Here is a 27,537-nt window from a genome sequence, read left to right as displayed (position 1 = left end):
GTATTGTGGACTTTAGTTCCACTTTAAGTGTTTAGAAAATGCAGAATCGTAAGAAAGACCTTGTATCTTTAAACTCCAGTTTTGTGGGAAAAAATAGCAAATAAAAAAAATTCTTCAGCTGGTTGTTTGCCTACACCCATTGTGTGCTCCAAGATCATATTAGTGGAGGTATAAGCTACCATTGGGCTGTTCCTAGACTTTTCCTTCTGTTGACACCATCAGTGTACTTCAGGAATCCATAGCAAGAGTTGGATGGGACATGCCTCTGATGATGTCACGCATGTGTGAGGCTAGAAGAATGCAGTATGCTTAAGTATTATCACATATGCTTTGTTACTTCCTATTAGGAAAGGAGATCTGGACCACTGCTTTCATACAAATTGTCTGGGTCTTTGGAAGTTTGAGAAGCCCCTTGCTCAGTGTTCCAAATAACAATGCTGCTCAGTGAGTGTGATTGATGGAAGAACTGTGCAGACAATGTGTCAGACTGCTGAAGACCTGACCTGGTGCACTCTGGAAGTAGTGGTTCGCCTGCAGAGCATGCTGCTGGGTCTCCAGCCTGCTTAAAATAGTTTGTAAGCCCTAATAATACCTACAAAAAAACCCAAAGAAATATTATTTTTGTAGAGGATGTAAAATGTCTTTCAGCTCCTGTGAGTACTACTTATATTTACTATTCTACAGCACAGTGTTATAGGAAGCTGAGCAACCCTGCATCTGAGTATACATCTTATTGTACAACTCTAGTTGTTCAAGTTCATCCTGCAGTATCTAAGCCAGAGTGCGTGGTGTCCTATGTGCTAACTGCCTAATGTGTATTGCTTTTGGAAAGCAGGCTAGCTTACAGAGTCTCTGCATGTTGCATTTTGGTTGTCTTACTTCTAAAATCTGAGGATTTAAGAATCCAGCACTGTGTTTACTTGCCTTTTGAGTTGAGGCTTTTGAATATTTCTGAAGAGTTTGGTGTTATGAGCTCTCCTTACAGTTTAATTCAGATTAGCAGGACTTGCATTAAGTTAGGCTGTGTTGCGTGTATGACCAGTTCAAGCCAACCATCCCTTCAACGATCCAGTATTCTGAGGAACCAACCAGGCCCAGAGAAGGCTTGTTTATAGAAATCTGCACAAAATTTGCTATCTACTGAAGTTTGCAAGAGACTGACATCTGCACCACCAGAGGCCCCTGCATCACTGTGTCAGACTGTGCCTCTTCTTGGTTTAGACATTTCCTCAAATCTCATACCCCTGTATGAGTTTCCTTACTCTAATTTTGTTACAACACCACCAAGACATTTTGCAATTTTGTAATACTGTAAGTATAGCCTTACCTCCAATATTCCAACAAAAGGTCCTCCTTTTGCAGAGGTATTGCCTCACTTTTCACAGGAATTTAATTTAAGGGAATGCTCCTTGCTATACTCTTATGGTTGTAAAGAACTATTTCTAACCCATCATATTAAAATAGAACTTTAAAATTAAACTTACCCCGATATTTTTCCTCCCTCCTGCTTGTAACTAAATTGCAGTTGGTAGTTTGATTTTTTGGGGAGCAAATACCTTTTTCTTGATGGCTCTCGCTTCTTGGTTCTTTGCCGTTGCCTTGACCCGCTCCCACAGCTTCCTGGGAACCCGCTCCCACAGCTTCCTGGGATAAGGTTACATATCTCAGGTGGCTGCAGGCCAATCTCAGGGCAATCAGTAATTCACATATGCACAGTAGGGGACCAGTTGTGAGTCACCAGGAAGCCACATGAAACAGAAGGTCCGAAGGCTTGAAAAGAATTGGCTGCATGGCAGACAGTGTAGAGGCTCCATGGTCAACAATGTATATTTCTTTAAAGTCAGCAGCTATGGTACTTGTATCTGCTGGATTTTAATTTTCCCATACCTGTGTGAAGTTTCTATTTATTGTTATTGACTGGCCATGAAACAGCCCAGACTGAACCCATATTGAAAGCCTTTGGGCAATACTAAAGTGTTAGAAAAGAAAGAGCAAGAAACAAACAAACAAGAATTTATATAATCTAGGATAAAGAGTAGATATCTATTGTTACTCCAAAAGAACATAAAAGTGTAGTACAAAGCTGTTATTGTTTCTAAAGGCTATCCAACCAGAAATTGATGTTTTTGTACATATAAGTATGTTTTTTGTTTAAATAACTCCTGTTTGAACACGATATTAGTATTTGTAAAATGTGATGAGTTTTAGAGCTTTTAGTGTAAATATCAAAGACTCCAAATTAGACAGATTCTACATTTTTCTAAAGTGCCCATAATGTTGGCCACTACTGCATCCTCCTTTAATCATGCAAACACTTTGGTGTATTGTAACACATTCATATTGGACTGTCACATTCACAGTATTTTTGCACCCTTAATTGTTTGCTGTATAGTGTTCATACTCTTACTGTCAGGGATCCCCGCGATCCGTCCCTCGATGGTCCCGGCGCAGGCGCACTGCTCCTCCCAGTACACGGGCACTAGGTCCGGGCCGGCCGCGGCGTTCGAGTTCGCGCATGCGCAGTAGAAGCCGCGGCCGCCCGCTGGGCACCAATGGCAGCGCAGGGCGGGATATTTAAAGGTCCCTGAGCTGTCATTTCGTTGCCTTCTGGTCTTACCTGCATTCCTGATCCTGTGAACCTGTATCCTGTAAGTTATTGACCCGGATTGCTCTTGACCTTGCTGATTTCTCCTGCCCAGACCCTTGCTTGCCTGACCTCTCTCCCTGGATGCCCCTCTGTAGATCTGACCTCCTGTTGCTGACCTGGCGTGTGACCCGACGATTCTCTGCCTGCTCCCTTGTACCTTACCGTCCTCTACATTACCGACTCGGCCTGTCTGACTACGCACTTGCTCAGCCATCCATCCATCCATCCCATCAGGGTCACCCGACCTCCTCACATTTGGCTCTCCCGGGTTGGAACCCCTGGCGGACACCCCTACCACTGACAGGTGTGCTCAGTAGAGGCGACCTGGTCTCGGGGTACTACAAGTCCATCCCCACCATCAGGGGCCCTGGTGAACAAGTACCCTGGGGCTTAGATTCCGCGCTCTGGGCACGCCTGACCGGTGGAGTGCTAGTGGTGCCGCTCGGCGGTCCCTCACAGTACCAGAAGGCCATGACTGAGCCTCGAGGAGGACTCACCCCGTTGGACGAGGTGTGCAGGCACCTGTCTACCCTGACGCAAGCTGTAAATACATTACAGGACAGATGTCTGCAGATCGAGAATCGGTTTCAGGCCTGCACCATATCTGTTCCTGTTTCACAGGCCCCGGCTCCTGCACCTCCAGTCGCAGCAGCCCACGAGCCGGCTCCTGGGCCTCCCACATCACTCCCTATGGCGGAACCCCGAGTACCCTTACCCGAGCGCTTCCATGGGGATCGCACACGTTTTCGGTCATTTCGTGACTCTTGTCTGCTCTTTTTTGAACTACAGCCACGGACCTTTTTGACAGAGTCAGTGAAAGTGGGGTTTGTTGTCTCCCTGCTGCAGGGTGAACCCCAAGACTGGGCCCACCGACTAAGGGGAAACAATGACCCTCACCTGGTTTCGGTCGACAGCTTCTTTAACGCTATGGCCATCTTATATGATGACCCACAACGGGCGGCCTCGGCCGAGGCCACGTTATACGCACTCCGACAAGGTCGGCGGACGGCTGAGGAATACGCCTCTGACTTTAGGCGCTGGATGGGTGACACTCGTTGGAACGAGTTCGCCCTTTTACACCAGTTTCGTATGGGCCTATCTGAGGCTCTGAAAGACGAGCTCGCCCGGGTAGAGGTGCCCGAGATATTAGAGGACTTGATTGCACTCACTATTAAAATTGACCGTAGGCTACGGGAGCGCAGATTGGAGAGGTCTGGTCAGGGTCGCGGAAATCCCTGGGGGTCATTTCAGGGATCCGGTCAACATACTAGGCCAAGCATCCAGAACCTGAAGATGCCCCCGAACCCATGCAGCTAGGCCTGGCTCGGCCTAAACTATCGCCTGAGGAACACCAGCGCAGACGCTCCCAGAATCTGTGCCTGTACTGCGGCGAAGCTGGTCACATGGTGCGTTCCTGCCCGCAGAAACTGAGTAAGTTCACTTCATCTTCTTTATCTGTTGGCGACATGACCCCGTCCCAGTACTTAGTTGTTCCCCTCTCCTTTCAGCTTTCCGAAAGGACCGTGGAGGTGTCGGCCATAGTTGATTCGGGGGCATGCAGCTGTTTTGTGGATATCAATTTTGCTCACCAGCAGGGTATTCCCCTCCGCCCAAAGGAGAAGGGGTTTCATATCTTTTTAGCTGATGGTTCCCGGATAAAGTCAGGAGTAGTCAACCAGGAGACCCCTTCCATTATGACTTCCATTGCCGGTCAGCACCGGGAACTCCTCCGCCTGGATGCTATTGCATCACCCCTTTTCCCAGTCATTCTGGGGCTCCCTTGGTTGCGGGCCCATAACCCCCAAATTGACTGGGAAACTGGGGTTGTCTCGTTCCCTTCCCCATATTGTCGGGAACTGTGTCGAACTTCGGGCCCGGGGGTCCCCCAGGTTCTTCTGTGCTCTGAAGGGGATGACAGCCTGAAACAAGTGGTTCCTGCAGCCTATCACAAGTTCCTTGACGTGTTCAGTGAACGGGGAGCAGATGCTCTACCCCCCCACCGCCCATATGACTGTCCGATTGATCTGTTGCCCGGTTCTGAAATCCCGTTCGGACGAATTTTTCCCCTTTCTGAGCTGGAATTAGGGGCCCTGAAGGACTATATTGAGGATAGCCTCCGTAAGGGATTCATCCGTCCCTCCACTTCCCCAGCAGGTGCAGGGATCTTCTTTGTAGAAAAGAAGGACAAGACCTTGAGGCCATGCATTGACTATCGGGAGCTGAATAGGGTCACCATTAAAAATCGTTACCCATTACCTCTGGTACCTGAATTGTTCCAGAGCTTAAAGGCTGCGGTAGTATTTACCAAGTTAGACTTAAGGGGAGCCTACAATTTGGTTCGCATAAGGGAGGGGGATGAGTGGAAGACGGCCTTCCGCACCCGATTCGGCCATTTTGAATACCTGGTCATGCCTTTCGGGTTATGCAATGCGCCAGCCACCTTCCAGCACTTTGTAAACGACATCTTTAGGGACTTCCTGGACATCTTTGTCATCGTCTACTTAGACGACATTTTGATTTTCTCATCCTCCCTGGGGGAGCACAGGGTACATGTAACAAAGGTGTTGGGGCGGTTGCGGCAGCACGGGTTGTACGCTAAAGCAGAGAAATGCTGCTTTGAACAGACTAGCGTTACATTCCTGGGTCTGATTATCTCCACCACGGGGGTCGCAATGGACCCTCAGAAGGTCTCAGCGATCCTAGATTGGCCTGAACCCACGGACAGGAAAAGTGTCCAACGTTTTATTGGGTTCGCAAATTTCTACCGGAAGTTCATCAAGAACTTCTCGGGTCTGGTCTCCCCTATCACTCAATTAACTAAGCTTGGGACGCGATTCAGATGGACGCCCGAGGCACAGGAAGCCTTTGAGGCACTAAAAAGGTTATTTACCTCGGCACCCATTCTGGGTCATCCCGACGCCTCCCTGCCCTACATCTTAGAAGTAGATGCATCTGAAAACGCGGTTGGCTCCATCCTTTCCCAGCGGAAGGGCGCCAAGGAATTACTTCACCCAGTAGCATTCTTTTCACGGAAACTTACCCCGGCGGAGAGGAACTACGACATTGGGGATCGCGAGCTACAGGCTATCAAAACCGCTTTAGAGGAATGGAGGTACCTGCTGGAAGGTGCCTCCCATCCCATCCTGATATTCACGGACCACAAGAACTTGGAATATCTGAGGACGGCCAAACGTCTACGCCCACGACAAGCAAGATGGGCATTGTTTTTCTCGAGGTTCCAGTTCCACATCACATACAGGCCCGGCTCAAAAAACACGAAGCCTGACGCATTGTCGCGCATGTATGAGGACACCAAGGAGATCCCAGTGCCCGACACTATTCTTCCGGCAGGGAATTTCTTGGCCCTTCAGACAAACCTTCGCTCCGAGATCCTGAGGGCGTCCACAGCAATGTCTACCTCCGATGGGGCCCCCCTCCAGAACAAGGAGGGACTCCTATGGAGGGAGGACCGGATTGTGGTGCCAGAGGATGCCCGAACCTTAGTCTTGGGACATTGCCATGATCACCCACTGGCAGGACATTTTGGACCGGTCAAGACCCTGGAACTTCTCCGGCGTTCCTTCTGGTGGCCGGACATGGCCAAGGATTGTAAGATCTACGTGGGCTCCTGTGCCATCTGCCAGCGGAACAAGCCTTCAAGGAACAAGGCATGGGGCCTGCTACGTCCATTGCCCATCCCTGAACGGCCCTGGCAGAGAATCTCCATGGACTTCATAGTCGAGCTCCCTCCTTCGCTGGACCACACAGCAATTCTCGTGGTTGTGGACCGCTTATCCAAGATGGCCCATTTCATCCCCTTACGGAAGACTCCATCTGCAGCCGAGACGGCACAAGTCTTTATTCGAGAGATCGTTAGACTGCATGGGGTTCCCGAAGACATCGTCTCGGACCGAGGGGTGCAGTTTACCTCACGGTTTTGGAGGGCGCTGTGCAAAGCCCTGGATATCAAGCTGTCTCTTTCCTCGGCATTTCACCCTCAGACCAATGGCCAGACCGAGAGGACCAATCAGACCCTGGAGCAATACCTGCGATGCTACACATCATTCTCTCAGGACGACTGGGCGCCACTCCTCCCTTTGGCAGAATTCGCGTACAACAACGCTTGCCATTCAGCAACTGGGCAGTCCCCGTTCTTCGCCAACTATGGGTTTCATCCGGTCTTCCTCCCGGACTTGGTCCCGGAATGCCCGATTCCAGCGACGCAGGATGCACTGACCTTCTTCACCTCCAACAATAAGAAATTACAGGAAGCCATCCGTCAAGCCCAAGAAGACTACAAGAAGGCTTTCAATAGGAAGCGAAGAGGGAACCTGGTGTTGCAGCCCGGAGAGAAGGTTTGGCTGGCCACGTCAAACTTGAGGATGCTTTGCCCGTCGAAGAAGTTGGGACCTAAATTCATAGGCCCTTTTTGCATCAAACGGATGGTCAATGAGGTGGCCTATGAACTTGTTCTCCCTGACACACTCAAGATCCACCCTGTCTTCCACGTGTCCCTGTTGAAACCGGTAGTCCCTGATGCCTTCCCGGAACGGGAATCCAGGCCCCCGGAGGCCGTAACGGTTGAAGAGGAAGAGGAATTCGAGGTGGAGGCAATCTTGAAGTGCCGTCGAAGGGGGGGCCAGACCCAATTTCTCATCAAGTGGAAGGGCTACGGCCCTGAGGACAATTCGTGGGAACCAGCCCATAATGTCCATGCACCTAGGCTTGTCCGGAGGTTTCTTTGTGATCACCCGTGGTGGAGAGATCGGGTGGGCATCCGGAGGTTGCCCGTAGGGGGTACGGGCCGTCCCTCGATGGTCCCGGCGCAGGCGCACTGCTCCTCCCAGTACACGGGCACTAGGTCCGGGCCGGCCGCGGCGTTCGAGTTCGCGCATGCGCAGTAGAAGCCGCGGCCGCCCGCTGGGCACCAATGGCAGCGCAGGGCGGGATATTTAAAGGTCCCTGAGCTGTCATTTCGTTGCCTTCTGGTCTTACCTGCATTCCTGATCCTGTGAACCTGTATCCTGTAAGTTATTGACCCGGATTGCTCTTGACCTTGCTGATTTCTCCTGCCCAGACCCTTGCTTGCCTGACCTCTCTCCCTGGATGCCCCTCTGTAGATCTGACCTCCTGTTGCTGACCTGGCGTGTGACCCGACGATTCTCTGCCTGCTCCCTTGTACCTTACCGTCCTCTACATTACCGACTCGGCCTGTCTGACTACGCACTTGCTCAGCCATCCATCCATCCATCCCATCAGGGTCACCCGACCTCCTCACATTTGGCTCTCCCGGGTTGGAACCCCTGGCGGACACCCCTACCACTGACAGGTGTGCTCAGTAGAGGCGACCTGGTCTCGGGGTACTACAAGTCCATCCCCACCATCAGGGGCCCTGGTGAACAAGTACCCTGGGGCTTAGATTCCGCGCTCTGGGCACGCCTGACCGGTGGAGTGCTAGTGGTGCCGCTCGGCGGTCCCTCACACTTACCTATGTGTACAGTATGTCCTTTTTGAACTGATAAATCTATATTCATCATTCATCTATTTTGTGTGTGCATTGCTGTATCTTACTGATATACTTTAAGAAATGGTACAGGGGTATGCAATGGGGTTGATTTACTAAAGGCATTTGCTGCAGAGCTTAGTAAATAAAGTGAAGCTTCGCTTTGCAAAGAATTCTCAATCACAGGCAAGGGGAACACAAATCAGCATTTTTGCTTGCACATGATTGGATGATTGAAGTCAGCAGAATTTCCCTTACTTTACCAAGCTCTGGAGCAAATACCCTTGTAGAGTGCAACCACATGCAAAGTGTACAGTTTATTTGCCTTTGGTAAATCAGAATGAATGTTTCCTTAAAGAGTATAAACTATCAAGCAAGTTCTCAAAAGGACAGAGATTACTTCCAGAAATCTTACTCATTCACTTGGAAAAGGTTAAGATGTCCCAACAACCATTTAAAAAAAAATGTTTTAATTAATGATGGCGAAATTAGGAACATTTTAAATAAGATAAATTACCATAAACCTTGTGTCCAATGCAACATTTCTTGAAAGTCATAATATTCTGAGTGAGGGTGCCAGTTTTGTCTGTGAATATGTAGTCTATTTGCCCCAACAGGTCAGAAAGACTAGAGGCCCTTGCCTGGGCTGGTGTGTCTGAGTCTGGGTGGTACATCTCCAAATCCTGGCTAATAAAGTTGTTGTGGACTGCATGAATTATTTCCAGCCTGTAAAAGTTAGATAAAACAGTATTAGGATGTGTAATAAACAGTATAATCAAAGTATACAGACACAGTGGGGGTTATTTACTAAGACTGGAATGCGCAAACTCTGGTGCAACTCGGCATAGAAACCAACCAGCTTCCAGGTTATATTGCCAAAACTTAACTGAATAAGCTGAAGTTAGAAGCTGATTGACTGCCATGCATAGCTGCACCACATTCCGAGTGCACCAGTTTTAGTAAATCTCCTCCAGTTTGTCACACATCGTCTGCCTGAAATCCGAAATCTTCTGAGCTTTATCTTTGCGTGTGCGCAGTTCACAGTCACTTGCAGGCTAGTTGTTGTCCTTGCAAGTTGTTGGTCAAATATAAAATAAGAAACAAAAGCAAATAGATACACAATGTCAGTCTAAAAAACCTATATACTATAAATACCTATTATTTACACCTTCTGAAGACACTGTACTGTTGTTTACTTACATTCAGTAGGATAGCTATTGTGCTGCTGGCTCTTCAATTAGCTGAACTCCTCCACTGATTCCCCCTCTACACCTGCTACTGAAATCTTCCAGTGCAGTGGGGGTTAATGGAGCCATGACAGGCACTCACCAAGAATGCCAGACTATGCCCGCCTTTTCTGCCCAGCTCCTCCATTCAAAGAAACTGTACTATAACTTCTATGAATGAAACACAATCATTGAATGGAAAGGACAGACTTTTCATTTATCTCCCCAGCCTCCATTCAGAGTTCACTTTCCATTTATAGATGTAATAATATAGCTTCTATGAATGTAACTCAGAGTTTGTAAAAAGTGCAATCAAATCACTGGTATAAATGATTCACAATGACATTGTTTGTGATATTTTAATAAAGTATGTTTAAAAAGTAAGTAAACAGTGCAATATGTCAGGATTGGACCCCAGATTCTGCATTGTAAGGCCATGAATGGACCCTAAAAGTGTTAGTTCACCTTTACTGACTTTTGCCAAAAATATCACCAAGCATTACATCATCCTCAGTAAATTAGCAGGCAGTGCTCAGTTTTATAAAAGAAAACTTACTTTTTTAGCTGCTCATTTAATTGGCAAAAGTCAGTAAAAATGATGAACTAACCCTTTATAATTGCCAGTTTGATGCAAAATAATTCTTCTTCTCAAAAGAAATAACCTACTTAGGTTTCTCTATGGTTTGGTAGTTCTGTGTTGGGGGTATTCTTCCGCTTTTCCTGTATAGGTGGAACTGGAACTTGTGTCCTTGGACTTTCACACCTACCTAAGATTCCTGGAGCATATGTGTTCCAGCACCTGGCCATTTTTTTTTTTTGCCCAAGTGAAAATAGGGAGTTAGAGGGACCCATACAGTACCTTGTACAGGGTGCACATCTTTGCTACCAGAGGGGACACTGTGGAGCTTCTGGGATGTAATTACAAAGCATTTCAGAAGAACGGGAACAGAAAGGTGAGATAGCGCAGACAATGGGAATCGCTACTGGCAATGGGAAAATTTGAAAGTTTTGTGTCTTGGGAGCTATGATGTAGTTATCCTGGTATTTGAGGGACAGTTCTCAGAGAATATTCCTTAAGAGTAGAGTCACTAACTGTCCAATGAAGCCAAGTTCAATGAGACATGACATTTTAATAGGAGTAATAGAATACAGGGCAACAAGAGGATTTAAAGCAAACCAATCAAGTACAATTATGTGCTTAAATTAACTGTACTAGGAAAGTCTAAGTACAAGTACGATTTATAATGCTTTTGAATTAACTTTATGTGCTCAGTGAGCCCTTGAATGGCAGCATATACTTATACAGAGGTTCTTCACTACTGCCAAACTAAGAGTTAAGCTCCATCTCTGCCAGTCAGTAGTCCAATGCCTTAGCCACAAAGACCAGTTCAGGTCCTTACATTGTACTTTTAGTTTTCAGGGCTTAGCTCCAAGTCAGGCAGAAGTCAGGGTCCTCTACATAGTGTGAATCTGGGGCCAGGGACCCAGGGACATGGAGTATTAAGTCAGAGGAACAGCAAAGGCACTTTCTGCCACCATAATAAGGTGCTTTGTCAGTATTGTCAATTCAAACTCATTATTCTTCTAAATGACTCTTTCTTCTTTCTGAGACATTACAAATTAGAATGAGAAGTGCGTTTTATTATGTTTTAGCCATGGCATCTTAGTGAAATAAAACTGGACCATGCACAGAATTATAAAAAAAAAAAAGATATATATATATAGAATTGGCTGTAAATAATACTCACGAGATGTACAGAAAAAAAGGTACAAGTGTGCTCAAAATAGCAAAGTATGCCCAAAAAAAGAGAAAGCCAATGGCAGAAGAAGACAGCTGTGGAATTTCAGGGATATAGCTGTGTTTCTTTATATACCAATAATTCCAGACTCCAGCTCCAATAGCCATTGCAAGTGACATAACAGTTAACAACACTGATATCTGCAAAGCACAGAACAAAGTTCTTAGATCTAAGCATGAATTTCATTATGCAAGCTTACTAAATACAAACTTACTTACAAAGAGTACACATTTTCCCATTACGCTGTCCAACTTTGTGCTCTTCATTTTCACTTTACCAGAGTTTTTCATGATTTTTGTGTCAATGCCTAAAATATAAAAATAGAAAAAATAATTGTTGGTAATAAACCAGATTTATTTAAATGTCAGACATACAACCTTTCAAAAATATCAGTGCTTCATAGATTATATGAAAGTATATTTAAACTACATGAGGCATTCAAAACACATATTTAAGGTACATTTGACAGTATGATCTCCATGTATATATACAAATATATAAATAATAATATATAAAATAAAAAAGAAATTGATATATTAAATAATATTATTATATAGATTACATATAAACAGTAACCAGAATACAATACTTTTGAAAACTTTCATTTACCCAGAGCTGGGAAAGGCAGAGGGCAGAACGGGCATGTGTCCTGAGCACAGTGGAGCAGGGTGCACTGGGAGCTTCAGCTGCTCCATTCTCCTGCACTTCACTGACAGGAGTCCCTGCAGTGTCACTCCTGTCAGACGTAGCAGGGTTACGATAGCTGTTGGAGGGAGGATTCTGCTCTCCCTTTCTCCAATAGCAGCCTGCTGTGGGCACAAGAGGGCATGTACTCATTGAGAACTCACCTCTCTCTTAGTGTGGTGCCGCTGGGAAGTGAAGGCAGACTGCCCCTCTTCCTGTCTCTCCTTGTAATGTGACATGTTGCATCACCGGAGATGGGAAGAAGGAAGAACTGCCCTCTCAGCTTTCCCCTTTCCTCTTCAGAAACCCCCCAAAGCCCCTTTGCCTCATCTCTTCCTTAGAGTCCTTAAGCCCTTTTTCATCCCTCTGGATCCATTTAATTCTATGCAGCCCACAGAGCCCACCTCCCAGCTCCCACTAACATGTAGATACCAAAATAATCCTCCTTACATTGAGGCCCAGAGATACAGTATTTTTTCCTTCTAGTTACACCACCAATTCAAACACATAGTTTTCATTCCAGTGACAACACAGATACATGGACACAAGGAGTGACAAACCTACACAAAATTATTATAATTTAAAAGCATAAAGATACATTTACAAGATAATATACTACATTCACATGTGGGTCAACACTTTTAATATTTTGGTATTGCCAAAGGACTGTATGGTGTGTATTTTTTCTCCAGGGCCCATGTCCTACTTTTAACTACATTTTTTATTTTAGCTTCAATTTTAGAAAATTTCTGCAATGTGGTTACCTTTTTTTTTTTTTTTTTTTTTTTTTTTTTTTACACACATTGTTATCGGAGTTGCTCTGATATGATTTTTTAAACTGCAATATAAACCAGGGTGTTCATGCTTTGGTAAGGGAGTGCCGATGTTGTGATTAATAAGGGTAGTTTTACCGACCTGCATAAATGACAAGCCCATAACAGTGTGAAGTGTTGCGAATCCTACAGTCCCTCATGAGAAGGTTGTCAGTATTGAGGGGATACTTTTTTCCTTTCCAGTCCAGAACCCCCACAAAGCTGTTTATGCGAGCATTTGGAGCTTCGCATGTGATCAAACCTATACATATATAGATAGAAAAGGCCATGATAAACTGTCATTTTTAGTCATGTACATTGAAGGAAACAACTATGCAATTTCAAAATACAGTGTAAAGTATAGCCAATGGGGAAAAATATGTAGAGCAACAGTATGGTAGATGGCACACATATAACTGTACTTATAAAAATAGAATGCTGCATATATGACACTTACTCCATGTTTATGTTAACAACTACCAAACTGATTACTCACCATCAAATTCTGACAATGCTTGCTCAGTTTGTAGTGCATAGTGTGCAACCATCGGAGCTTGACGGAATTTAAGATTAGTCTCTCTGTAATTCACAAAACATTTGCAATGAGAATGTATAAAGAGTACAAAATATCTGAATATATACCTTTAGCAGCCACCACTTTATGTGTGTTGCTGGTAGTTGGGTGCTCCCAGAACTTAAGTGGGAGATATTGGATTGCCAGATTATTGCACCTAAACTGGAGGCCATTCCCTAGTTCGGTGAGTAGTTGAGGTGGGTAGCCAAGGTCATTGCCAGGGGTAGAAAAAGGCAAGTGTCTAAGCCAAAAGGGTTGAACAGGGACATAGTCAATAACAAAGACAAGATTAGGGCTAACAGGCAAGGCACTAATAGGAACTAGATATATAGGAACCAAGAGTGAAAATTATGGGAGACAAGAGTAGAGGGAACAGGAATGAGGCTTTGAACGGGGAACTAGGAACACACCAGGATGAGGCAAAACAAAGATAAAGTAAATCAGAATCACAGACACAAACCCTAGCTAAACACTATAATGGGCCACTGGAGCATGGATAGTTGTAACGGGGATTATGAATGGCTAAGTATTGGTACTAAAGAGTACAAGTCCCTGACCTGCGTTTTCTTTGACAGAACAACCACCCACTTGCTGGTATCCCTCTACCTTCTGCATATTGTGCCTAACTCCATGCTAGAGGCCTTCCATGACAACCTCGGCCATTAGCCTATATTTTGAAAAATAAAGGAATGTCTACACAAGTAGTACAGTTTCTGCACTTTACTGACATTTCTTCATAAGATGGTAGTACAAGTCACATTACATAGACATACTTCCTTAGTCACTTGACAGTACTTTGTCTATCACATATAGTGGATGAACCTCAACAGTCATTATGTGAAAGCAGCACACAGTACATCAACCTTAAGCCATGTACTGTTTAGACAGTCTCTCTCTATTCCAGGGTCATTGGTACTCACTCAAAGGGCTCTGATTTGCCATAGGCTTTATGAATCCAGCTCTCTGCATGTCATTGCAGAGACAAGACCACTGCACTGCACCTCTAGGATCTGTACACTTCTCCCTAGGTCCCCCAGAGGGATAGAACACTTGGCCTGGCCTGAAATGCCTTTTGGAACCCTCCCCAGCCTCCATCAACCATAAGAGACAGGATGACTACAGACAGTTTGTTGGAGAGCCAGCTATAGTCAGAGGGCAGAACTATTTTACCCTGTCCTCCTCTGCCCAGTCCAGTACCTCTACGCTAGCTGAATACATCTGTGTGCTGGTGGGGTAACTGCTCCCATGCCCCATCTGCTCTATGCTCCTCCCAACCTGGCATACATATGCCCAGTGAGTCACTCACTTGTACCTGTACCGCAGCCATCAGTGCAGCCTATCAGTGTACCTATCACAGCAGTTCAACAATGCAGCCCTAATCAGTGTACCTATCGCCACAGTCCATCAGAGCAACCCTAATCAGTGTACCTGTCACCACAGTCCATCAGTGCAGCCCTAATCAGTGTACCTGTCACTGCAGCCCTAATCAGTGTACCTGTCACCGCAGTCCATCCGTGCAGCTCTAATCAGTGTACCTGTCACCTCAGTCTATCAGTGCAGCTTATCAGTGTACCTGTCACCTCAGTCATCAATGCAGCCCTAATCAGTGTACTCATCACCACAGTCATCAGTGCAGCCCTAATCAGTTTATCTGTCACTGCAGCCATCAGTGCAGCCTATCAGTGTACCTGTCATGGCAGTCCAACAGTGCAGCCCTAATTGTAGCAAACTTGCTCATCAGAGATGGACGCGGAGTTCCCCTTTTTTATTAGAAGTATTCCTCAATCCTTTATTCCCTACCCCCTCCCTTCCTGAGAGGCACAGGGACAGATGTGTAAGTGTTAAAAGTTGCTGGCAGGATGGAGCAGCAGGGGGCCCAGCGCTACAAAGCCCCCCATAGAGACAGCAGACTCTTTGTCCCAAGGCCTGTGTAAAATCACACCTCCTAATCAAGATAAGATTAAGGATTGGACATCGGTCGCAAAAATCATAAAGATTTGATTCGTGATCTAGTGGAGTATGATATCCGAGCAGATCAGAACTCGGGGGAAATTGAACATGAAGAAGTTCCCGCTACCCACATTTCCAGTGGCTCAAAGATGGCCTCACAGGAAGGGCATACAGAGACTGACACTGGAAGATCACCAAATGTTATCGTCACACCACCGCCTGAGCGCGCCAGCACCGTGGTGCCTGTAACCAGCAGGGACTCTCCTCAGATGCAGGAAACCCTGAAACGCCTCATGGAGACAAATCTGGAGGCATACTTGCGGTTCCTTGAACGCCAGGCTGACAAAGAAACTGCGGAACGCCGGGCTGAGAGAGAGGAACGTCAAGCAGCGGCTGACAGAGAAGCTGCAGAACGCCAAGCTGAGAGAGAGGCAGTGCAGAGGGAAGCTGATCGTCAGCACGAGCTGGAGATGGCAAGGCTCCAGCCACAGCGACCGGGTCAGAACCTCGGGTCCCTAGATCACAGGGACGCCACTCTTTCCGTGAGCGCAGCCAAGTTTCCAGTGATGGAAAAGGAGAGTGACATTGACACCTACTTATTATCATTTGAAAAAACGTGCCGTCAGTACCATGTGCCCCAAACACAATGGGCTCGGTACCTGACACCAGGGCTACGAGGCAAGGCCCTGGACGCGTTTGTTGAATTGCCAGAGGGGCAAGATGATGATTATGAACTTTTAAAAGATGCCATCATCCGGAAGTACCAGATGACCCCGGAAGTGTACCGCAAGCGGTTCAGGTCCATGCAGAAGGGACCTGGGGACTCTTACACGGATGTGGCAAGTCGCTTACGCACCACATTCCAGCAGTGGACTAAGGGACTGAAAGCTGATTCCTATGAGTCTTTGGAAGATCTCATGATACGAGATCAACTCTTGCACATTTGCCCGGCAGACGTCAGGCAGTTCGTCTTGGAGAGAGAGCCAGCATCTACTAAAGCTGCAGCAGACCTGGCAGATACCTTCGTCCGCACGCGGGTGTCTGACTCTCGTAAGGCTCCTCCGAACAGCTGGAAAGGGGGGAAATCGCCCCTAGCAACTTCTCCTACGTCAGGGAGTCAAGCTTCCCATCCACCCACACCTACAGCTCCTGGGGCCAAGCCACTAATGCCCGACAACCGCAGATGTTTCACCTGTTGGAAAGCTGGACATCTCAGGACCCAGTGTCCTGAGCAGAAGAAGATGACATCATCGGGCCAACCAGCCCACAACTCTTCCTCCGTGCTGTTGGTCAGTGGGAAACCTCGGGGACCCAGCACCAACCTACAGCCGGTCATCGTCGGCAACCGGACCGTAACGGGCTTCCGTGACACTGGAGCTGAAGTCATCTTAGTCCGACCCGAGGTGATAGAGGTGACGGACATCATCCCAGAGAAGTTCCTGACCCTCACCGGAGTGGGGGGAACCCGTTCCCGCATATGTGTTCATCGACTGGGGTGCAGGGAGGGGGATGAGAGAGGTAGGCGTCTCGGATGAAATCCCCACAGCTGTCTTATTGGGGGCCGATCTGGGCACCCTTATCTCCTATTATGCCCCTGTTAAGGACTCTCCGGATGCCCCCCTGGAACTCTTGGGACCTACCAAGGTACTGTGTGCAGGAGCTGGAGAGGGAGAAGAAATCCCCTTGTTGGGGGAGGTAACAAACTCATGTGACATTGACAGTAGACACGTAACTGTTGATAATTATGATGACGATGATGTTGCAAATGGCAGTAATGTTGATGATGTCAGTAATATCATTGATAATGTCAGTAATGTCATTAATAAGGTCAGTAATGTTGATGGTTATGATGACACTAAGGAGGCATCCCTCACCTTAGTGGTCACCCGCAGTGCGGCAAGGGTAGCTGAGGCACAGTCTCGGGTCTCAGAACAGCAGGAGGACGTCCCTGACCCCTCCCCTTGTTCTGACCCAGTGGACTCTGCCTCTAGTGAGTCTCAGCAGTTGTCATTGTTTGCTATAGGACCGCTGGCTGAGACCTGTAGCTCCACCTTTGAGGCTGCCCTACTGACAGACCAGACCCTCGAGAAGCTCAGAAATCTGGCTAATTGCCCCCCTGCGGAGAAAAGGTTTACTGGGAGCAAGGAAGGCTGTATAGGGAGGGGCTGCCCACTGAGGGAAGGGGGGCTGACATTGGTAGACGACAGCTTGTCATGCCTCATCCCTTTAGGGGACAGCTGCTGAAGGTGGCTCATGAGATTCCTCTGGCTGGACACCTAGGGATCACTAAGACCCAAGCCCGACTGATCCATAAATTCTTTTGGCCCACCATGTTAACGGACATAGTGGATTACTGTCGGTCCTGTGTTACCTGTCAGCGAGTTGGCAAGGCAGGAGAGGTGCACAGGGCCCCATTACAACCTTTGCCTGTGATTGACGAACCTTTAAAGAGGGTGGCGGTAGACATCGTGGGGCCTCTAGCCATCCCTAGCAGTTCAGGCAAACGTTATATCCTGACAGTGGTCGACTATGCAACCCGGTATCCGGAAGCTGTGGCTCTCTCCTCCCTCTGGGCGGACAAGGTTGCGGATGCTCTGCTGGGGATCTTCACCAGAGTGGGATTTCCGGCGGAGCTTATTAGTGATCAAGGGCCCCAGTTTGTGTCCAACCTGATGTAAGCTCTCTGTCAGAAGATACAGATGACGCACATCATGGCCAGTCCTTACCATCCACAAACGAATGGCTTGTGCGAACGTTTCAATGGCACATTGAAACAAATGTTGCGCAGCTTTGTGGAGTCCCAGGGCAAGGACTGCGAACAATATCTGCCTCATCTGCTATTCGCTTACAGAGAGGTGCCTCAGGAGTCCACCGGGTTTTCGAACTTTGAACTTCTGTACGGGCGGAGCGTGAGAGGGCCTCTGGACCTAATCCCCGAGACCTGGGAGGGCAAGATTGCGGACCCTGAGGTCTCTGTGGTGGATTACGTGGTCAGATTCCGGGATAAAATGGAGATGCTGGTAGGGATGGTATGGGAAAATATGGTCCAGGCCCAGACCAGGCAGAAACATTGGTATGACCGTAATGCCAGGAAGCGGACATACAACATTGGGCAGCAGGTGTATGTTCTGCTCCCCTTGCGGCAGAACAAACTGCAGGCTGCCTGGGAAGGCCCGTACCCCATCACCCAGCGCCTGAACAATGTGACCTATCTGGTCAGGTTGGGAGAAGGAAGCAGACGGCAGAAGGCCTTCCATGTTAATATGATCAAGGCCCACCACGAACGTACGGCCTACGTCATGCCAGTCTGCAGCCAACAGGAGTCCGAGGAGGCTGACCCCCTCCTAGACCTACTCGCAGACACTAGGGAAGGGGAGTCAGCCCTCCCGATCAACCTCCACCTTACCCCCACTCAGGTACCTGGGCTGGAGAGAGTGCTGGCAGTATATGGGCGTCTCGTTAGAGGAGCTGGCTGATATGAAAAAGGAGGTGGAGGAAATGTTGCAGTTGGGGGTGATTCAGAAGTCCCACAGAGCCTGGGCGTCTCCTGTAGTCCTGGTCCCCAAAAAGGACCGGACGACCAGGTTCTGTGCAGTGGTGATGGCGTTCAGTTTCCCATAGTCCACAGACGCCTACCCCATGCCTCGGATTCGATGAATTGTTGGATAGGCTGGTGGCAGCCTGCTATCTCAAATCATGGATCTGAGCAGGGGGTACTGGCAAATTCCTCTAGCGCCTGAGGCCCGAGAAAAGTCGGCCTTCATCACCCCATTCGGCTTGTTCGAATTCATGGTCATGCCCTTTGGGATGAAGAATGCCCCAGCTACCTTCCAGAGGGTTATGAACGACCTGTTGGAGGAGCTGGAACAATGCGCAGTAGCCTATCTGGACGACATCACCGTGTTCAGCCCCACCTGGGACGAACATCTGGTGCATCTGTCACTGGTTCTGGACAAACTGACAGCCGCCAATCTGACAGTCAAACCCAGCAAGTGTCAGATAGGCATGACAGATGTCCAGTATTTGGGACACTAGGTAGGAGGAGGCACCCTGAAGCCTGAAACAGGGAAGGTGGAGGCCATCCTGGCCTGGCCTACACCACAAACCAAGAAACAGGTCATGTCATTCCTGGGGACAGCTGGCTACTATTGGAAGTTTGTATGTAACTATAGTAGCCTGGCGAACCCTTGACTGACCTGACCAAGAAGAAACTGCCCAAGGCGGTGTCGTTGACACCCTACTGTGAGAAGTCCTTCCAGGCCTTGAAGGAGGCGCTGGCCAGCACCCCTGTGCTACAGGCTCCAGACTTCACCCGTCGTTTCCTAGCGCAGACGGATGCCTCTGCATATGGATTGGGTGCAGTCCTGAGCCAGGTGGATGGTTCAGGAGAGAAACATCCCATCCTCTACCTGAGCCGGAAGCTGCTCCCGAGGGAGGTAGCATACACCACAATCGAAAAAGAGTGCCTGGCGATCGTGTGGGCGCTCCAGAAGTTACAAATGTACCTTTATGGGCAGCACTTCACCGTGATCACTGATCACAATCCCCTGAGCTGGCTAAATCGCGTGGCTGGGGAGAATGGCAAACTACTCCGGTGGAGCCTAATTCTCCAGCAATACACCATATTAGAATTATCATAGAATTATGATTTCACCATACAGCATAAGAAGGGCAGCACCCATGGCAACGCGCATGGGTTATCACGACAGGTCGAGCCGGCAGAAGTCAGTTGCGTCAAGAGGGAACTTGTAGTTCCCTCCCTGGCAACTACCTGAGGGAGAGGTGTAGCAAACTTGCTCATCAGAAATGGACGCGGAGCTCCCCTTTTTTATTAGAAGTATTCCTCAATCCTTTATTCCCTACCCCCTCCCTTCTGAGAGGCACAGGGACAGATGTGTAAGTGTTAAAAGTTGCTGGCAGGCTGGAGCAGCAGGGGGCCCAGCGCTACAAAGCCCCCCCATAGAGACAGCAGACTCTTTGTCCCAAGGCCTGTGTAAAATCACACCACCTAATCAAGACAAGATAGTTTTTTCCCTGGACTTGAAAGAAGTTGGAACCTCATACACCCTACCAGCCAGGTGACAGAAGTTAAATGAACATTCCTCAGGTCAGCTGTTCCTATGTTTCATATCATTGATTATGAAGCTGTCAGTTTTAATGCAGAGCCCATCCGACGATCCCGCCCAAAACAGGGTATTGGCCAGTATTCAGAGCCACCCCCCCCCCCCTGCAGGGAGACTTTAAAAGACAGGCTGGCAAGCCTAAAAAGTTAAGCTAAAGAGATCCCCTAATTTTAACATCGTAACAGCAGGAGATCAAAGACCCTTTTCACTCTGCAACTTGGATCTGCTTACCTTAAGGCTGAACATGGCAAGTAACTTAACCTTTCAACTTCTCCCTGTCATCTTTGTGCTGAGCTGTTTTCTATGCATATATATATATTTATATCTTAGTTACCGTATTTTTCGCTCCATAAGACGCACTTTTTTTCCCCTCAAAAAAGGGGGGAAAATGTCAGCGAATATGGAGCTGCCAGTCTGGTATTTCCACAGCCGCCGTGTCAGAATACCGAGCCGGCCGCTCAGCTCTGCAGCGGGACCTTACCTGTTCCTCGCTCCATCGCTGCGCAGTCTTCCCGCGCCAGCTTCTTTAGTGTGGGCTCTCGGCTTGACAGCCGGGTGCCCAGTGCGCATGCGCAAGTAGCGCCGCACTTTGTGAATGGTACGGCGTCTTCTGGGACACATGACAGGTCCCAGAAAGCGGCGGACCAATCACAAAGTGCAGCGCTTCTTGTGCATGCGCATTGGGCACACTAAAGGGAGGACAACTCCGCGAAAGTGGGAGCGGGTACCTGTCAAATTCAGGTACCCACTCCCCCTCCCTCCCCAAAGGTCAGCAGTCATTTTCTGTACTGTCCACAGTCCCTGTCAGGCTCCGCCCAACGGGATCTCTAGTGGTCCACAGCACAGGGTTTCCCAGGACACGGAGTCTAAGTCCCAGTCTGCCTTTTCACCAGGGCCCCTGATGGTGGGGATGGACTTGGTGCAAGACTGGAACCAGGTCGCGCCCCTGGGCACCCCCGGCGGTGGCAGAAGGGTCCCGCTGAGGGTATGTGCCCGGGATGAGCCTGCTGTGAAGGGGATGACAGGTCCGATCCGAGCGGATGGATGGGATGACAGATCCCAATCCGAGCGGGATGGACGGATGACTGCTAGGGGTGAGCGAGGTCAGACTAGCCGGGTCGGTATCGTGCGGGCAGCGTGGTACAGGGGGAGCAAGCGGAGAATGGTCGGGGTCACAAGCCAGGTTCAGCAGGTAGCGGGCAGCGTGGTACCGAGGGTCAGGCAGAAGGATGGTCAGGAACGAGCCGGGGTCAGAGCAGGAGAGGGTCAGCATAAATCAGAACAAGCAGAGTTTGGCAACAAGGAAGCGTACTTACAGGAACAAGACCTTGCGGCAACTTGGAGATGCACAGGGCAGTTTTAAATAGAGCGCCCTGTTCTTCCATTGGTGCGGCCGCGATCGCTAGTGCGCATGCGCGGCCGCCGCCGCGATCGCCGAGGACTCTGTGCTCGCCGGCTGGGACGGATCGGCAATCTGCGCATGCGCGCACCGCCAAGGACCCGGGATCCCTGACAGTCCCTGGTCATCTCCTGCACTGTCCGCAGTCTCTGGTCATCTCTTGTACTGTCTGCAGTCTCCGGTCATCCCCTGTACTATGTCCGCAGTGTCTTGGTCATCCCCTGTACTGTGTCCGCAGTCTCCGGTCATCTCCTGTACTGTGTCCGCAGTCTCTGGTCATCTCCTGTACTGTGTCCGCAGTCTCTGGTCATCTCCTGTACTGTGTCCGCAGTCTCTGGTCATCTCTTGTACTGTGTCCGCAGTCTCTGGTCATCTCTTGTACTGTGTCCGCAGTCTCTGATCATCTCTTGTACTGTGTCCGCAGTCTCTGGTCATCTCCTGTACTGTGTCCGCAGTCTCTGGTCATCTCCTGTACTGTGTCCGCAGTCTCTGGTCATCTCCTGTACTGTGTCCGCAGTCTCTGGTCATCTCCTGTACTGTGTCCGCAGTCTCTGGTCATCTCCTGTACTGTGTCCGCAGTCTCTGGTCATCTCCTGTACTGTGTCCGCAGTCTCTGGTCATCTCCTGTACTGTGTCCGCAGTCTCTGGTCATCTCCTGTACTGTGTCCGCAGTCTCTGGTCATCTCCTGTACTGTATCCGCAGTCTCTGGTCATCTCCTGTACTATGTCTGCAGTCCATTGGTTCAGAATATTTTTTATCTTGTTTTCTGCCTCTAAAACCTAGGTGCGTCTTATGGTCAGGTGCGTCTTATGGAGCAAAAAATACGGTACATTTTCTTTGTAAATATTTATTGCACCTGTTTGACTCTTAGTAATAAATCTTTCTTTCTGAAAGTGTTAAACTGTTTCTAAGCGTGTACTCGCAATTCACGAATTCCTGCCTTTTGAAGAGGCGCTACTGTGTTTGTTTAATCCTCTGCCCAATCGTCCTGCGGTGACCATATTGGACAGGCGACTTTTGAACCATTACAGTGTATATTGGATAAAGAGAGTTTCCCCTTTCTCTGTACAAAAAGGGGTGGTGGCAGTGAAGGGTTAGTTGCGTAATTAACCCGACCCAGTAACAAGCGCATTCAGGCTGCCGGTGCATCGATTGTGTTCCATTATCTGGACAATCGTTGTGCAGGGCGCAGCTGAGTGTGGCATTGTTATGCACGTCACATCGCGGTTCTAGATCGGCCAGTCCTTTGGTCACGAGTTTGGTGAGAAGGTCTGGGGTCTGACACTGCGGGCGTGACGTATTATTGTTGGTCACGGTCATGCGATTGTCGCATGTTGAGGGTGGCGATCCGGCGCCTGTGACACTAATCAGTGTACCTGTCAAAGCAGCCCAGTCAGTGGAACCTATCTTTGTACCTGTCACAGCAGCCATCAGTGCAGCCTATCAGTGTACTTGTCACTGAGCCATCAGTGCAACCTATCAGTGTAAAGGTCAAAACATCCCATCAGTTAAGCCTATCAGTGTACCTGACACTGCAGCCATCAGTGCAGCCTGTGTACCTGTCACAGCAGCCCGTGTACCTGTCACAGCAGCCCATCAATGAAGTTTGTCAGTGTATCTGTCACCACAGTTATCAGTGCAGCCTTATCAGTGCAGCCTTTCATGCCCCTAGAACACTTGAAGGTGCTCCTTGGATGTTAGGCCTCTCTATGCGGCTAGTCCATCAAAATGTCCCACATGTGGTATCCCCATGCTCAAGAAGAGTAGCAGAATGTATTTTGGGTGTAATTCTTGGTATGTACATGCTGTGTGTTAGAAATATCTTATAAATTGACAACTTTGTGTAAAAAATAGTAATTTTTCATTTTCTTTCCATATTTTCCAAAAAGGTGTAGAAAAAAAATTACATATTCAAAGGACTCATAATGACTCATAGAATATACGTTGTGGTATTTGTTTTCCAAAATAGGATATTTTTGTGGGTGTTTCCATTGTCCTGGTGCTCCAGGGCCTTCAAAAGTGTGATAGGTAGTCAGGAAATTAGATGTGTAATTTATGTCCGTAGAAACGCCTGAAGGTGCTCCTTGGATGTTGGGCCTCTCTATGTGGCTAAGCTGTGAAAAGGTCTCACACATGTGGTATCGCCATACTCAGAGGGAGTAGCAGAATTTGTGTTTGGGGTGTATTTGCAAGTATGCCTATGCAGTAGTGTATTTATGTTCTAGTTTTAACACAAAAAATCACCCACCCAGCCAACCCCCTGCACACCCGCTTGCTTGCCCGCCCACCGCCTGCAGCCCCCCCTTCCCGGGACTGAAGGAGAGAGACTCACCATCATACCCTTCCTGGAGTCCGCTCTTCTACCCACCCCCAGTTCCCCCTCAGAAACCTCCTCTACGCGATCACCCACACTTGAAGCCGGTACAGGACAAGCAGCGTCCCTTCTTCCAGGGGGCGGCATCACCTCCCTGAAAAATGCCGCCCAAGGCCTTGTTTGCCTTGCATCAAATACGCCCCTGTTCCCATGCCGTGTGTGAGAAGTAACTTGTTAAAATGACAATTTGTTAAAAAAAAAATTTATTTAATTTCTTAATTTTCCAAAGACTTGTGGAAAAAAATTACAACTTCAGAAAACTCACCATGACTTTTACTAAATACCTCAGACTATCTACTTCCTAAAAAGGGGTAATTATTTGTACTGTCCTGGCATTTTAGGGCCTCAAGAAATAAGGCTGTCAGTACATCAGGATTGATCAATTTTCAATGATACGTACCATAGCTTGTAGACGCTATAAAACGTACACTCAGACTAAATATTATACACATATTTGGGTTATTTTTTACCAAGGATATGTAGCAGTATGAATTTTGGCCTTAATTTATGAAGAAAAACTACTTTTTTGCTAAATTTTATAATAGAAACTAAGAAACACAAAATTCTAAATTTTGGGTATTTTTTCACTTATATCACAAAAAAAGCTCTGTCTCAAAAATGCTAAAAATTTAGTTTTGGTACAGTGTTGCATGACTGAGTAACTGTTATTCAAAGTGTGACAGCGCTGAAATATGAAAATTGACCTGGGCAGGAAGGGTATGTTATTGACATTTTTCTTCTGTTTTATACAACATTAGGCATGTGCAGTTAGTTTTGTTCCGAGTTTAAATTCGGATGAAATGTTTGTTATTCGGAAATTTGGATCTATCCAAATTTACGAATCACAATAGTAACAAATTTCAAAATAAATCCAAAATACATTATAACAAAACAAATTATCCGAATTCTAAATTGAATTTGAATATGAATTTAAATTTTAAATGGAAATACTACAATAAATACAATAAGGTATAAAAGTGAATTAAGATGATGATATCTACTTAGACTGCTTAATAGAAAAGAATAAAACAGAATATAAAAAAAAATAGAATAGAATACAAAAGAATAAAATAGAAATTATTAAAATAGAATAAAACAGAACAGAAAATATAAAATAGAATAAAACAGAATGGAATAATTTAGAATGGAAATAAAAGAACATATAAAATAAATGAATAGAATAAAAAAGAATACAAAATAAAATGATAGAATGGAAAATAATAGAATAGTGAGAATATATCCATTTTCTGAAATTCAAACTTAAAATAGAAAAGAATAAAATAGAAAGAATATAGCCATCTTCAGAAAATCAAATTTGGAATAGAATGTCAGAAGATGGCTATATTTCTTCTGTTTTATTCTAATCTATTCTATTCCAAATTTGATTTTCTGAAGACGGCTACATTCTTTCTATTTTCTGTTCTATTGTATTCAAAATTTGAATTTAAAATGTCAGAAGATGGCTATATTTCTTCTGTTTTATTCTAAATTCAAATTTTGAATACAATAGAACAGAAAATAGAAAGAATGTAGCCATCTTCTGAAATTTGAATTTTAAATAGAATAAAATAAAATAGAAAGAATATAGCCATCTTCTAAAAATCAAATTTAAAAATAGAACAGAATAAAATAGAAACAATATAGCTGTCTTCTGAGATTCAAATTTCAAATAGAATTGAATAGAGTAGAATAAAATAGAAAGAATATGGCCATCTTCCGAAATTCGATTTTTGAATTTCGAAATGGAATATAATAGAATAGGATAAATATAGCTGTCTTTCAAAATTTAAATTTTGAATAGAATAGAATAACAGATAAAGAATATAGCCACCTCCTGAAAAATCGAATTTCGAATAGAATAGTTAAAAAATAGAAGGAATATAGCCATCCTATAATTTGATTTGAAATTCAAATTTTGAATCAATTCGATAATAATGAATATATGAAATTAGTTCTAAAAATATATCATTCTAACATAACAAATACGATGAAACAAAATTATTAACTTAACCAAATCCGAAAAGAAATTAAACAAATTTTTCCGTTGTGCATATCTTTATACAACATGTTGGCTAAATTAGAATGAAAAGCATGTTATTGGAATGCTCAAACCTGCACCAATGTGTGTGCTGAATGAAAACTAACCATTAAAACTACATATTATCACAGTATCGTAAAAGAAAAAAAACTTGCCCTGAGAAAGATACATAGGCCAACATTACTGTCTATTGAACTACGTCCTAATTGTAAATCATCATCTTTGGGAAATAACAAATCTATACCAGACGAGGGTGCGTGTCCCTACGCACCATCTGGCCAATTGAAGAATGTAAAATATAACCTTTATTCAAATATATAAAATGTATGCTCAGCTGTAATTAATACCTATTGGAGTGGAATGTACTGTGCACAACAATATGACTGGATACCATTGCAATTATTTACCTTACATCCAAATGGTTAATAACACCAGACTAAATCAAATACCATACCATTTTAGATGAAGTGATGGCATAAAAAGAGACACTGTAGTTTGATCATAAACCTATCAGCTTGAATATATAATCTCCTATTAAGGAAATGGAGTTAACCCATGGACAAAACTAATTAGATAGTATAATCTATCTTGCTACAGATATGTAATAGGGGTACACTCATCCACGGGCTTAAATGTCGGACTCTCATGGACAAGCCCCATACATCACCATATCCAGACAAAAACACCTCACTGTCTTGAGGAATGTAAATAATGCACTGTAAAACACAGTACAGACCTCTCCAAAAAAAGGGAGGGAGAGGAGTGAATACCATGTGCATTTAGTAACATTTAGTAACTCTGCAGTATCTTACCACATACTCAGATGCGGTAAGATACTGCTCAGTAAATTGTATGTGTTCGAAGTTCACGTTCGAACATTCTGTAGGTTCAGATGTTCGTCCACGAACCAAACAAGGGGGTGTTCGGCCCATCACTAATCAGCAGTGTGGAACAAATATAAAGATATATAACGATATAGAAGCTTCAAATGCCTATATTTATCACACGTCAGGTATACTTTTAGGAAGACATGCAGGGGATAGTACAGTAAGGTAACAGGAAAAACTAGGGAGAAAGTTATGGACAGGAGAATAGGAGGATGCAAAAGCTGTCAGCAGGGTGCAGAAATGCCAGTGTCAAGTTTGGCTTAGGTTTGTGATGTATTATTAGAAAGCTTTCTGTGAAACATACCCATCAATCCCAGCAGTTTCTACATAACACATACTGTTTGGCTCAGTACTGTTCAGCAATATCATATCTGCCTGTTAATAAAAAATAGCATGTATTATTCACAGTTAGTATACTGCGAAAAACTGCCAGCTATATTAAACATCCTATGCTTATTTAACAATATCCATCTTGGCCCTATATACAGTATTAAAAATCAGTGGCTTTTATAAATATCCA

At 46.2% G+C, this 27,537-nt stretch overlaps 1 protein-coding gene across 1 annotated transcript in view; it reads right to left on the bottom strand.

Annotated features, from left to right (window-relative positions):
* LOC149451389 (phospholipid-transporting ATPase IC-like) overlaps window positions 1-27,537 on the bottom strand; it is a 162,168-nt gene that overhangs the window by 85,773 nt on the left and 48,858 nt on the right. Inside the window, exons 8-13 of the mRNA XM_089690727.1 lie at window positions 27,322-27,392; window positions 13,168-13,250; window positions 12,775-12,933; window positions 11,394-11,482; window positions 11,125-11,315; window positions 8,668-8,876 (exon numbers count right to left, since the gene is read on the bottom strand). Of these exons, the coding sequence (XP_089546853.1) occupies window positions 8,668-8,876; window positions 11,125-11,315; window positions 11,394-11,482; window positions 12,775-12,933; window positions 13,168-13,250; window positions 27,322-27,392 (802 nt within the window). The remainder of the gene's footprint in view (window positions 1-8,667; window positions 8,877-11,124; window positions 11,316-11,393; window positions 11,483-12,774; window positions 12,934-13,167; window positions 13,251-27,321; window positions 27,393-27,537) is intronic.

The sequence above is a fragment of the Staurois parvus genome, unplaced genomic scaffold (assembly GCF_062004578.1).
Source record: "Staurois parvus isolate SC_StPar_1 unplaced genomic scaffold, SC_StPar_1.0 ptg000541l, whole genome shotgun sequence".
Taxonomy (NCBI): domain Eukaryota; kingdom Metazoa; phylum Chordata; class Amphibia; order Anura; family Ranidae; genus Staurois; species Staurois parvus.
The sequence above is the reverse complement of the archived record's forward strand: the minus strand, read 5'-3'. Positions and strand labels throughout refer to the sequence as shown.